Raw genomic sequence first — 13,406 nt, forward strand, 5'->3', positions numbered from 1 at the left:
CACCCATATATACATTCTTATATGTGAATACGAAAGGTTATAACAGTGTACGCCCTTGTTTGTGTGATTCGTGCATAAAGCAAAAGTGACAAGTGACGCGATAGTACCAAGAAAAACAATGGAGGCGTGTAATGTCGTTGAACGGGAAGTTGACAAGATTTTATTAAAATTTGGAGTAGTAAACGAACATGCAGAGACAGTACTGCAAGATCTAATAAATCATATTGAATCTTTGAAAAAGGAATTTGCAGAAGGTAAACTGAAAACTTTCCTTCTACTTACAATGTCATCATTCGTTGACAATCTATGAATAAAAAAAATTACATCTTTTGGAAATTGTAGTATTGTTAGTAAATGTAAAAAAATGGAAGTAAGTTTATAAGATTCTAAATTTTTTACGGCAGACAGATCTGGAGAAACTTAACCTGAAAGATATTTATGTTATCCATTTTCTTGTCGTATTGCCCTATCAAATTCTAACCTCTCTTATCTTACAGCTGTTATTTAGAATCTTTCTTTATTCAAAATATTTCTTAATAATTTTGAATAATTTTTTACGTAATTTTAATTCACATAATACTTTAATGGATTTTAATCTTGTACTCACTATTAAAACAACGTTTCATTTGAAAGAATTGAGTTCTTTATTCACTAGCACCAGCTAATCATGAGTTAACACCGGGACAAGTGCAAATACTAAAAGAGGCAATGAAAAAAGTTTGTGAAACTGTACATCGTTTAACCACAGAACACAGAGAGCTACATGGTTCTGTTTCAAAAGTAGGAAAAGCAATTGACAGAAATTTCACTGCAGATTTTGCAAGTACTAGTAGAGAAGATGTTTTCTCAGGGCCAGAAAAATCACACCTTCTAAATCAAGTTATTTGCCAACATTTTTATCGTCATGGTATGTTAGATATTGCAACAGAATTAGCAGTGGTAAGTCTATAATGTAATGTATTTAATCTAATAAACTGTTAAAATAAGAATAAAAATGTACATAATAGATCTGTTGTTATAGGAAGCTGGAATTAAAACAGATGAAGACACAAAAGAGCCATTTACAGAATTAAATTATATACTGGATTGTTTAAAGCAAAGAAATCTAGAACCAGCACTTGACTGGGCCAAAAAACACAAGGAGGCACTTTTAGCACAAGTATATACATCACCATTACTCGAATAACATTTTGGTACAAATGTATCTGACATTAAACATTGTTTGTAGAATTCGTCTCTCGAATTTAAGCTTCATAGGTTACATTTTATAAGACTGATTCAACAAGGACCTAGCAAACAAACTGAAGCAATAACTTATGCTCGTCAAAATCTTACGCAATATGTCGGGCGATACGGAAAAGAAGTGCAAGCTTTAATGGGCACACTACTTTATTTACCAAATGGAATACAATCTTCTCCTTACAGTCATTTATTGGATCCTACATTATGGTTAGATATTCACGACGTATTCACAAGAGAAGCTTGCACGTTATTTGGTTTAAGCGTAGATAGTCCTTTATCTGTATGGTATGTTTACCCGTCATTTTTTATGTCATCAAACACAAAAATAAATACATACATGATAAAAACTCATAACGTTATGTTTTAGCATTAACGCAGGGTGCGCTGCTTTACCAACACTTTTAAATATTAAACAAGTTATGCAACAAAGACAAGTGAATACTGTTTGGAATGGAAAAGACGAATTACCTGTAAGCAAAATAAATAGTAAATAGGAAGGATAAATGACAGAGAATATTACTTAATCAATATTTTTTTTGACAGATCGAAATAGATCTCGGCAAAGACGGTCGTTATCATTCAGTTTTCGCATGCCCAATCTTGAGGCAACAAAGTACAGAGAATAATCCACCAATGAAATTAGTCTGTGGTCACGTTATTTCAAGAGATGCGTTAAATAAACTTACAAATGCAAATAAGTATGTATTTTAATAAAAAGCCGAATATTAAATTGAAGATTAAAATCATTTAGGAAAAAGATAACAAAACCCAAGGAAGATTGATAAACTACAAATTGAATTTTGTTTTTCAGATTAAAATGCCCATATTGCCCAGTAGAACAAAATCCAGAAGATGCTAGACTTATATATTTTTAGATTACTGTGATACAATAATATATAATGCTTAAGTTAACGGGGAAGATCCATATACTTAGGTCGAATCATCGTATGTCGCGATTTGGTAATCATTTTTTATTATTTCGCTTAATAAACTGATTTCTAATTTTGTCATTGAAGTGTAAAAATGATACATTAACTCATTCTACTATGAAAAAGTGATAGATCTTTGATAATTATTTCAGTGATGATGATTAACACTATTTCATTATTTTAATTCAACGTTGCGTGAAAATGTGTTAATTCAATTGTAATTATTTGAGAAATGAAATATAGATGTAAATAAATAAATATATAATATGTTTGTATACATATATTTATTTATTTATGTTTATGCCGTAAATATAGGTATGCACGAATGCAATAGTATAATTATAATAATATTAAATAATATGTTTTTGTATATACTGCTGTTGAATGTTAATTATCAATTAAAGTTGTTTGTAATGATAGCTATTAATGAGATAATATGTGAGTTGCATAAAAAGTCGGTGTGTATTAACGCAACCATATTATAATCTTTTCGTTTGTAACGTAGAATCTGACTCATCCGTCGAAGATTATTGCATAGTCGATTATTGATGCGTGTTCTCTAACAAAATATTTTTCTACCCTGGACATCTAAAGAATAAATAAAATATTGTGTATACATGTGTATGAATATATTATACACGCACGCACACACACACGTATCATAATATATTGAAATGTGCAATGCACTATGACCAAAAAAAAAAAAAATATATATATATATTATTTAATCTAACAATCAGAGGATTTATGAAATGTTAATATTCATTTCTAATTTTTCACGTTAAACACGTTTATTTAAATACATATTATTGAACAACATACACATAAATATATCATGCGTTTCAACGACAAATAACGTCGAATAACACTGATTTCATTGAAATAAAGTTAGCTCGTGTTTATAGCGATCTTACAAGATTAAAATTCGAAATATTTGGAGCATCGCGTTCGGATATCGTTGGATGAACGATTTTCAGAGTCGATTCGCGTGCGCGTTCTAATTCCCTCCCGTACGTAATATTTTCCTTTCGTAAATACATGCTTTTGTTTTTACCTACTTCAAATTCGACTTTGGCAACTTCACACAAATACACACACACATACGCACACACGATACAATTTTCATCGCTTACCAAGAATAAAAAGTACCTTTCTCCTTCTTGAGTCTCGCTGTTTTTTCGACGACTACACAGGCAGATTAAAAATCGGACCCATATACCAGCTGGTTAAATATATATGCATATATGTATATACGTTACAATGACAGGAGGAAGGAAATGTATTCCTATTTTAGTGACTTATATGCCTGCAATGCTGGTTGGAGATAAAATTATGCACACTTAGGTATATGTAAAACGTCTGTTGTTCCGTTCTTGTTCCGTCTAAATTCAACTCTCTTCCAAACAGCATTCAACAATCTTTCGAGCCTGAATGGATCGATCAGGAACGCGTAATTCATCATCAGAGAAAGTTTGATTAAATAACGATAGAAAAAGATCGTTCGTTTCCACGATCTCGTGGTGCCAAGAAACTTACGTTTCATGATATCGCTTATTGTCTGTTTGCAATAGCAGCAATCATTTTTCAATTCATTCGAGAGAGACATAGAGCGCTAAGATAATAACGGCGTTGCAGAAATGTAATAACACATCGGATGGATTAATTATATATCATGCTCGAGGTTCGCAACCGTCGCGCGACAAAATCCTTCGTATCGGTGAAATTATAATCTAGGAGAAAGAATGTAGAAATTAAAAAGCTGGCAAATCGTTGTCGATTAACAACGTTGACACTCCGCGAGTGTTAACTACATTCCGTTATAATTGTTCCTTAAATACAACACGTACGTTCTCTATATTTACAGAAATTTAAAGAATCCTTAACGAGAATATATATCCCATTGTAACATTGATACAGATAATTTGATAAACGGTATATAGTAATGCAAGTGATGGTAATTCGTCGTTTCTCATAGCTCTTTTTCCGCATGCAGTCCTCTAGCTCGTTACATTCGGTTCTGGAAATCGCTCGTGATCTCGATCCACGCCCGCGAACACGATGCCCCTACTCTGTCTTCTCTTCCCCTTAAATACGCTCGATCGTGACAAACGTTCGCGATGAATTTGCAAATCGAATTGACTCGCGTTTCTTATCGGGAGTAGGTCGACGTTCGCGTGACAACGTAACGCAACCTCGAAAATTCACCGAATTCGCGGAGGAAAGCTGTCTCTTACGCCAACTACATACATACATGTATATATTATATATATAAATATATAGAGAGAGAGAAGTCGACATTCCAGCAATGTCTTTCATCGAATTCAATGCCTTTTTCATACATATTTCATCTTGTCGTAACCCCTCTACTACATACAGTATTATATATTAACATAATACATATTATACAGATTTAACAACATTACGAGTTCAAACGTTCTACAACACTACTACAGAGATATAATATAACATTTATTCCGTGTATTCTTATTGAAAAATATGTACGTATCACGAAATTCAATTGTATCAATCTCGCGCTCGAGATTCACTAATAAGCAATGACAATCAACGACACGATCCGTTTTTTCCTTTCTTTCTTTTTTTTTTTTGTCTTTTTTTTCTTGTAAATTTCCGTGCGCATTCACAGTAGCTTAGAATCTAAAGACACGTATATTTCTTCTAGCTTTTGTTTTCAATTAACAATTAATCTCATGTTTTTCCACGATCAAACAACAAGTGTACAATGATCAACGAGCTACAGTATATTTTATAGCAATATACATAAACGATATACGTTTTATAATTTATTTCTATAGATATGTTCTATCTATAACTAATATATACTGTACGTGCACATGTATCTATGGGGTGGTATATTGTCTACGTGGAATTATTAGAAGATAGAACGCGTTACGAGAGATGACATATTCGTATATGTTTTTCTATTTTAGTTCAATATCTATTACGAAGACACAATGAGAAAAGAAAAGACTTCTATGAAAGTCGGACAAGAAAAGAAAGCACGAACATTGCACTTGTTGAAGTTTTCCGCCGCGAATTCACATAAAGTTTATGGTGTAATTTGCAAATTCGTCGAACGCTTTGACCGACAATTTTCTTCATTGATTATAGTCTCATTTACTTTGAATATGGTTTCCCTTCGTCATTTAAGGGAATATATTTCTCTGTCGAATAGCGCTATCGTAGCGCGCGAGGGAAATACTCGTCACCGAATCGATCTGACGAGTATTAAAGTATCGCGCGAAGAATCGTGTCAAAATTCGGTCTTTGTCCCAACCCGTTAAATACAAAATCGTGAATCTCCGATCCCCAAGACATTAGACGTCTTATTTCGTGAGTACGTTTGCACAAATGTTAGCAAAAATCGACACCTTTTCTGCTCGATTCAACGATAATTTCCAATTCGATGCAACGCAATTTGGTGAACTCTTCATCGTGCCTGCTCGACATTGTCACATGTACGGTTTCCCTGCAGCCATTCAGGGAATCCAAAGCAGGCGGTTCACCGAGTTGATAATTTGTTCTTCCGGATTAGTAATCTTTGAAACACCGACTATGTCTCGAGCGATTGAAAATTCGCGTCTAGTTTGCATTTTATGGGAAGGGCAACATCCCAGTCGTGGGCATCGTGCGTGTAAGCTACACACGTGTTCGTTATAATCGATGTATCTTTGCCTCGGTGCCTCGATCAATCAGTGTTACGTAAATGCATCGACGTTAGCGTATAAAACGTGTCGTCGACGTCCATTTACGATTCTCTTGAACGCACACACTTATTCTTACGATCTACGAGTGCTACGTATATATATATATATATATATATATATATATATATATATATATACATACAGTTTGCGCTAGACGAAGGGGTAAATAATGTTTTGGTTATCCATAGATTTTCTTAAAACGTTATCAACATAGATACTCTTTCGTGTTACATTTAACTCGTTGTTCCATCTCAAGAATGCAGGAAACGAAATACGCGTTGCTACTCTGTATACTCGGAAATATCTGTCCATTTATTGTTCCTCCTCCTCATTCTGGTACGTTACGTAGCGCACAGACGACTTTTCGCCAATTATCAACGACTAAAAGACGATTCGTTATTAACATACAAGTGAACAAAAGCTCAAATGATAATTTTACGAATCTTTCTACAGATAAAGGGTTTTTACTACCTTCTTCTCTTCTTTCGTTGGTGGTGCTCGCAAGAAATACATCAGTGGTGCGTAAATAAAGTTCAAAATGGCAATACCAAATAACATCCATTCAAAGCCGATACTGTTTACTAACGTACCGCTCAAAGCAGGTCCTGAGTGAAGATTATTTAACAGTGGTTACAATTTGACGGAGAGTTAGTCGATTTGGCTTCAATTGTTAAGTATACTCGTTACATACGTACCAATGGCGAAACCTAAACAGAACGCAACATCTCCGATGGCATACACACTTCCATAGACAGCGGTGTGTCGTATGTCGACTAAATATCCTAATTCTGGCATCATCGAACTATCCACCATACCGATAGCAAATCCCAAGCCTGCATTAGGTACGATCAAATGATCAATACTTCTCGCCAGCGGTATCTGTGAACGCGATGAAACAAAATCGTATCATTGTTCAATGGACGTGTGCGTGCGACAGAAGATAAATACTTACACACATCAAGCAAATACCAATCACGACAAGCCCGATCAACGCAGCTAACCACCTGCAATAAACAGAAAAATGGAAAAATACAAACGACATGATGTGCAAATATATACATGTACAAAGTTACAATTTTTTTGTAAAAGAAAACAAAAGGAAATCTATTTATGGGATTCATTTATGTTTTATGTTTATGAAAGTATGAATCTCCATGAATATCCAGTTACAGTTTACAAATAAGAAAAAAGATCGCTACAGGAAGTGAGAAAAAAAAAAAATTAATTCCGCCCGAACAGGGACTCGAACCCTGGACCCTCAGATTAAAAGTCTGATGCTCTACCGACTGAGCTATCCAGGCGATGGTAATCACGGTCTCGTTTGTCCACTGCAAGTTAAATTGTCACCAAATACAAATTATTGAGAAAACGTGTAACATTCAATGGTAAATATTACGAGAAAGAAATTGATGACTATATTTTTACCCACCTGCCCATTCTGTGTCCGAGCGGCCCGAATAGATTGGTACCGATTAAATAACTGATGCTCGCCGGTAGAAACGTAGCACCTTGTTTCCATCTACTCGCGCCCATCGTGTCCATCATCCAAATAGGAAGACTAGGCTCCAACATAGCGATACCCATATTGGCGAATGTGATGGCACCTGAATGACGATAACACGCGTTAACAGGTTTGTTAATAAGAAAAGGCAATGCAACGTACCAGCGGCCAAAGCGATGTAAGGATCGGTGATCAGAGATTTCAGAGATGGTGGGTCCGCTTCAGTGTACACGACAGACGGTTGAAGCACCAGAAGTTGTAAAACTGGAAGAATGGTACCAGGAGAATTGATGAAACAGAAGCTAAACGCACGATGGAAAGGCACGCGGAGGAGAAGAAAAAAGAAAAATAGACTAACTTCCGTCGCCAAGAGCCAATGCCGAAAGGATTAAGAATGGCGCAGACTTCCCGACGAATTCGTACATCACACCACCAAATGGTGGTCCGATGAGAACACCAAGAGCCAATCCACCGAGTGCGATGCCCATTGCGTTACCGCGTTCCTTGTCATCCTGGTATCTCTCGGCCAGCATTCCCATGCCTATAAACGGATCGGATCGATCGATGGAAAAACTCAAGAAAGGAAAATTGTAGACTACCGATCAGGCACGAACATTATTGAAATAAAATATACGTGCAGAATGACTGTTTAAGTAACATGTCATTTTGTTTTATATTTTCTAGAATAACTGTTCTAGATTTTACTATCTTCTCCGATCTATGCATCTCTTCACCAAGGCTACGTTTAAACCCTCAAGCAATTGACTTTTGTTCTCAATTCAATTCACACACGGTGAATAGCGAATATATATATATCTCGCAGAAATTGCCAAGCAGATAGATTTTTCATTTATCGAGTTTACTTACCTGAAACGCTCGAGCACGAAGAGCCAATTCCTTGAAGCGCTCTTGCCAAGAAAAGAATTCCGTAGCTTCGTCCGAATGCGAATATCAGTGTGGAAAGAAACATAATGATGAAGCCCGTAAACATGGGTATACTGTAACCGATTCTGGAATGAAACGACACAGCGTGATTTAATCAGACAGACAACGAACTTCCTTTCCTAAAGGAGTTCGTTTTTCTGAATTTTTGAAGAGGTAACTCGAGCAACGATGCAAGTTTAAGATTCAACCATTTTCGAATTATTTGAAAATTTGGTATCAGGAGGAGCAACTTTTTGATCGGAGAAACAGAGAGTTTGAATAAATGATGGAATAAATAGATTTCAATATAAAAACAACGATCCTTTTCGACGCTATTTTCAAATAGACAAACTTATTATACAACCTACAACATACACTCGCTTACTTGTGGGTAAGCGGACCGACGATCGGATTTGCCAGCAACTGAACGAAAGCCTTTGAGGCGAACATTATACCAACAGCAACTGTTTCTTGAAGCAACTCACGATGTCGTTGTTCCTTTTCTTCCGGTTCTTCCGCCGCCGAAGGACTCGCATCGCCGCCACTCGTGCTCTCTGCAACTAAAGCGAATCGATTAGGACAGGAAGAACATCTTCAACGGAAAAATCTCTAATAGCAAGAATAACATCACGAGTGTTACGATCCTTAAATTTTCATGTTTCAGTTGCTGATGCCTTCAGTCAACGAAAAGTACGTTAGTACTATAATTTTAACACGAGACATCGTGTACTATATCAATAAAACTTCTATATATATATATAATATAATTTCTTATATATATATATAATATAATTTTATATAATTTTATATAATAATAATATAATTTTATATAATTTTATATAATAATAATATAATTTTATATAATTTTATATAATTTTATATAATAATAATATAATTTTATATAATTTCATATAATAATAATATAATTTTATATAATTTCATATAATAATAATATAATTTTATATAATTTCATATAATTTTAAATATAATATAATATTAATATTATATATTTATAATAGAATAGTATAATATATATATATATATATATCTTGTTCAAAGAGAAGATAAATATTACTGATCGTGAACTGAAAATGACCGTGAGAACGTACCGTTAACTCTTACCAAGCAAACCTGTTGACTCGATGCCAGAAGCCGTACTCGTGTAAAGGAACTCCAATTGAGAATCATTCGGCTTAGTCACGGGGCAAGGACATTTCGGCGTGGTGGTTACACTTGAACTCGTGGACGTGATGACATTGCTGCTCGTTGGTTGAACGCCAGTGAGAGTAGTTCGACGAGAGCCACCCTCTTCGAGATGTTGGCTCAAGGTCGAGTTAGGATGCTTGATATCGTAGAGAAACTCTGGTATAATGGGCACTGCAACACGGCCGTGTATTCATATACGTTCGAATCAGGCGGCATTGAGGACATATAGAGAAAAAAAAAAAGAAAACCAGAGATCAGAGATACGAAAGTAAATATACTACGATAACGTGATGAATTATTCATCGAAACAAATGTGTGGTCTGGCTTCAGTGACAAGGTGTTGCGCAGATGTACTTTACATCTCGGGGGTGTAACTCAGTGGTAGAGTGTCTGCTTCGCATGCTGAAAGTCCTGGGTTCAAATCCCAGCACCTCCAAAAGCCCAGAGTGAATTAATTTTTCTCTGTTTTTTTTTTTTTCTTCTCGCGCGAGTTTTAGGTAGAAACGAATCGAAAGGTGATTCTTCTTTTTCCAACTCCGAAAAAATTCGAATCCTGAACTTTGTGAAGTGTCGAAAACTCTCAAAGTTTTTTTCTCTATTTTCTATTGAAAATTGTTTCCTTTAGAAATGATTAAGAATTCGATTTCTTAAAAAAAATTTTCCCACAAAGGTAATTGTCAAAAATCGTGCCAATTAAGACTGAAAGAGCATAACGTGTCTAAAAACGCAAGCCGAGTCGAGCCGAGCATCGGGTGTCTGGAGCTTGAGAATTTCAAATTGCAAGAATAGCGCGAAATTTTCTAGAAACGAAGAGCTTTCGTCCAGGAAAAGTCCAGAAGCGCGATGCCGAAAATCGGAAGTAAACGCGCGCTGAAGATATGGCGAAGGTTCACGATCGTTTTATCCATCGAAAGCGCGTTTCCATGATTTGTTAGCGCGAGAGCGCCGAGAAGCTGTTTCGTATACGCTACATAAATGTATGACCACTTATCTGGATTGCCGGAACAGCGTCCGCCGTACGTCGTCAGCCGTCCCCTCGCCTATATTTCGCGAGCAGTTTCTAGCTTTCCCAGCTGAGAATCGTATGGAGGTCATATAGACGCGTGCCTCGTGAATTAAACATCGTCCGGGGGCAACGATAAAAGAAAGCCAGATACACCTCGGACCACTATCGGTCAAGAGGGAGAAGCTAAACAACTGGAAAATCCGAATAACCATTCGCTAATGTCCTGTCTATTCTTTAACCATTTCCTTTGGTATTTCCCCAGACAGCTAAGAGAGTACCGTATACATATACTCTTCCGTCGAAAGGATTTCAATCGCGAAAAACTTTGGTTCTTTTCTTTTTTTTTTTTCTTTTTTTTGACGATTTTATAAATGTGAAAAGTTATTTATTTATTTAGGGATACATCGATAATATACTTGCGAGTGCAAGCAAGACATCTCTGTTTTAACTGTGCTTTTATTGCATTTGTGGCGTCCATGCTTTTCGAAATTAATTCGTAGTAGATATATATTTTGTAGATTTCGAGAACTGTTCGTAAGTTCGTTAGAAAGAACAGATCTGTTCGTAAGAAAATCGTAGAGTATATAAAATGTGTGCGGTTGTCTTGCAAGTATTGTTATATTTGCTGATGAATATGGATGTGGTGGGATCACGTGTAATCTAAGGAATTATATAATGTAATATAATGTAATGCTAGAATATCCGAGTAGTGTGGTCGTAAAATAAACTTATCGTTGGACTGAACATCTCCATGTATTTGTAGAAAATTTAAAATTAAAATTATAAACTACTCAAAGCATAATACGTACTTATAATTTTCTATAAAAAAAATGAAAGTCTATAAAAATATAAATTTCTAAAAATCCGCAGTTTAGTTATCATCATTTCTATCGCACACAATCTACGAACATTAAATTCTTCGTACATAAGGTGGATAGATATGAAAAAAGCTTATAACTCAATAATTTGTAAAGCAAAATAATTAAAAACTTAAGATTAAAATAAATTAAGCTATCTCACGATCTGTATTGCAAGAAATATCATCACTATCGATATAATAAACTTTAGCGTCTTTTCGTCTTGATCGATCGGCTATTTAATTTATTAAATTTATAAGAGTGAAACTTTGAATGATCAGAACCAAACTAAAAGCTAGCGGGATAGATAATTCGAGACACGGCCATGCGCTTGAAATACACTTTACAATACATAATGATATACGTTTGAAAGGTCGAAACCAAGCTAAAAGAACTAGTAAGAGATAATTTAAAATACACTCGTTTGATAAAGATATCGACGCGGTAAGTACATAATATTACATGTATATAGTATGCTGGTTGTTTAGCGATAGCGGTGGAACATTGTAGAAATGCAATACCGGCCTCTGTTAATTTCGAGCACATTGTTAACTCGTCGTGAGTACAGGTGAATATTATTTGCTCAGTTTGTCTACAGTGTCTTCTCACTATCGTTGGTTTCCCTCAGTTTCAATCAACGTTGAACTGACAGCGAAACAACAAATCATCGGAAAGTAAGTAATTAATAGAAGTTAAAAATTAGACCGCAGATGTTTATATAAATTCAGATTTTTATAAATAGAGATTCCTTCCACTTAATGGACGTGTATCTTTTTTCTTTTTTTTTTATAAACGGACGAGGATCTGCAATTTGTTAATAATAACGAGCAAAAAAAATTTAACAATCGACAAATTAACGAAAACGAAATCGATGGTTTGCGAATCAACGCTACTTACCAACCGTTGTCAGAAGCATATTGTCTAAGAGTAGAGCGATGGCGACGATTACGAGAACCAACCTTCGTGATTCTCGACATCGTTGCAACCAACCGCTCCATTCTCCACCACCCATCCTTGTTCTATGAATTGATTCGCTCCTCCTTGCTCGTTTGGTAATCTGTAGAAGAAATAATAATTGTTTTTCAAACATCAATATACTAGTCACGATCGTACGAGATTGTACACCTTTTTCCCAGGTAAAGTGATTTATGGAAACGTGTTTAAAAATACGCGAAATGAGACGGTTAAACTTATTGAAAGTAAAGGGTTAGTAGGGTTAATTTTAAAAATATTATATCAACTCTGAGTTATGGTTTCTTCAGGTTCTTATGGTTAGTTCATTCACTCAGCATTTGATCTCTCTCTATAAAAATCAGTTTCTGCTTACAACGCGTCTGAATTGCATTATTGACTTGATCACAGGCAATGTTCTGACTTTCATAATTAGAGTAGATGGAAGCGCTATAGCAAAGTTCTAAAATCGGCCAGTGGCTGAAGTTCACAACTTTCGACAAAAGCGTTAAGCGGAGTCGCCAACTTATCTATGCCATGTCACGCAGTTAGATACTTGTGTCATGAGTTTTGAAATGAATTTCTATTCGTCGTTAGTTATTGAATGACTATAGTAGAAACGAACTGATCCCGAATGATGTTCCTTGTGGTCGCCAACACGCCTCAAATTAATTGTTGCGTTCGTGTAAAATTTCACGCTGACTTGTTTCAAGACACTCGCTATGTCACTTCCCCTTCGAGTATATTTCATTTCTATCGTATTTAGAATCGAAATCTTTTCAGATTTACAGCTACGAACTTTTATGCAATAAAAATTACTAAATTTAATTTAACAATGCAACAATGTTTTTAATTTACATAATTTTTCTAAAAAATTAAAAATTGTGTCAGAGTTTTGAAATGAATTTCTATTCGTCGTTAGTTATTCAATGACTAGAGTAGAAACAAATTGATTCCGAATGATGCTCCTTATGGTCCCCAACACGCCTCAAATTAATTGTTGCGTTCGTGTAAAATTGTGAATTTCACGCTGACCTGTTTCAAGACACTCGCTATGTCACTTCT

General features: G+C 35.3%; 3 protein-coding genes and 2 non-coding genes across 7 annotated transcripts in view; 3 read left to right on the top strand and 2 right to left on the bottom strand.

Moving 5' to 3' along the window:
* The first annotated feature begins 54 nt into the window (after window positions 1-54).
* On the top strand, window positions 55-2,787 carry LOC122533965 (E3 ubiquitin-protein ligase RMND5A). The gene is made up of 7 exons (XM_043664182.1): window positions 55-254; window positions 656-939; window positions 1,022-1,159; window positions 1,229-1,527; window positions 1,610-1,712; window positions 1,786-1,940; window positions 2,054-2,787. The coding sequence occupies exons 1-7, from the start codon at window positions 119-121 to the stop codon at window positions 2,115-2,117; spliced, it is 1,179 nt and encodes a 392-aa protein (XP_043520117.1). The 5' UTR covers window positions 55-118; the 3' UTR covers window positions 2,118-2,787.
* A 3,253-nt stretch (window positions 2,788-6,040) lies between these two features.
* The window catches only part of LOC122533605 (synaptic vesicular amine transporter), a 17,969-nt gene continuing 10,603 nt past the window's right edge, over window positions 6,041-13,406 (bottom strand). For 2 of the 3 annotated variants that reach the window (XM_043663497.1, XM_043663505.1), the window contains exons 2-12: window positions 12,288-12,447; window positions 9,444-9,698; window positions 8,707-8,881; window positions 8,265-8,407; window positions 7,756-7,938; window positions 7,560-7,661; window positions 7,326-7,500; window positions 6,849-6,900; window positions 6,592-6,775; window positions 6,368-6,501; window positions 6,041-6,277 (exon numbers count right to left, since the gene is read on the bottom strand). In XM_043663497.1, the coding sequence (XP_043519432.1) occupies window positions 6,209-6,277; window positions 6,368-6,501; window positions 6,592-6,775; window positions 6,849-6,900; window positions 7,326-7,500; window positions 7,560-7,661; window positions 7,756-7,938; window positions 8,265-8,407; window positions 8,707-8,881; window positions 9,444-9,698; window positions 12,288-12,402 (1,587 nt within the window). In that variant the 5' untranslated portion in view covers window positions 12,403-12,447 and the 3' untranslated portion in view covers window positions 6,041-6,208. Of the gene's footprint in view, window positions 6,278-6,367; window positions 6,502-6,591; window positions 6,776-6,848; window positions 6,901-7,325; window positions 7,501-7,559; window positions 7,662-7,755; window positions 7,939-8,264; window positions 8,408-8,706; window positions 8,882-9,443; window positions 9,699-12,287; window positions 12,448-12,717; window positions 12,787-13,406 lie in introns of those variants that run through there. The other variant, XM_043663488.1, reaches the window with a different exon arrangement.
* Window positions 7,125-7,197, bottom strand: Trnak-uuu. Its single transcript has one exon. It is a non-coding gene; the product is annotated as a tRNA-Lys (tRNA).
* Window positions 9,892-9,963, top strand: Trnaa-cgc. Its single transcript has one exon. It is a non-coding gene; the product is annotated as a tRNA-Ala (tRNA).
* Window positions 11,948-13,406, top strand: part of LOC122533539 (alpha-1,6-mannosyl-glycoprotein 2-beta-N-acetylglucosaminyltransferase) — a 31,547-nt gene continuing 30,088 nt past the window's right edge. The window contains exon 1 of the mRNA XM_043663413.1: window positions 11,948-12,064. The gene's annotated coding sequence lies outside the window, so the exon portion shown is untranslated. The remainder of the gene's footprint in view (window positions 12,065-13,406) is intronic.

Source organism: Frieseomelitta varia, unplaced genomic scaffold (assembly GCF_011392965.1).
Source record: "Frieseomelitta varia isolate USP_RPSP 00005682 unplaced genomic scaffold, Fvar_1.2 scaffold_146, whole genome shotgun sequence".
Lineage (NCBI taxonomy): Eukaryota > Metazoa > Arthropoda > Insecta > Hymenoptera > Apidae > Frieseomelitta > Frieseomelitta varia.

What these genes read in the sequence shown, in the direction of transcription:
- LOC122533965 (XM_043664182.1), top strand. Translation starts at nt 119, where the DNA reads ATGGAGGCGTGTAATGTCGTTGAACGGGAAGTTGACAAGATTTTATTA. An exon ending in GATAGTCCTTTATCTGTATG is followed by an intron (nt 1,528 to 1,609) that starts GTATGTTTACCC and finishes GTTATGTTTTAG; the next exon opens with CATTAACGCAGGGTGCGCTG. An exon ending in AAACTTACAAATGCAAATAA is followed by an intron (nt 1,941 to 2,053) that starts GTATGTATTTTA and finishes TTTGTTTTTCAG; the next exon opens with ATTAAAATGCCCATATTGCC.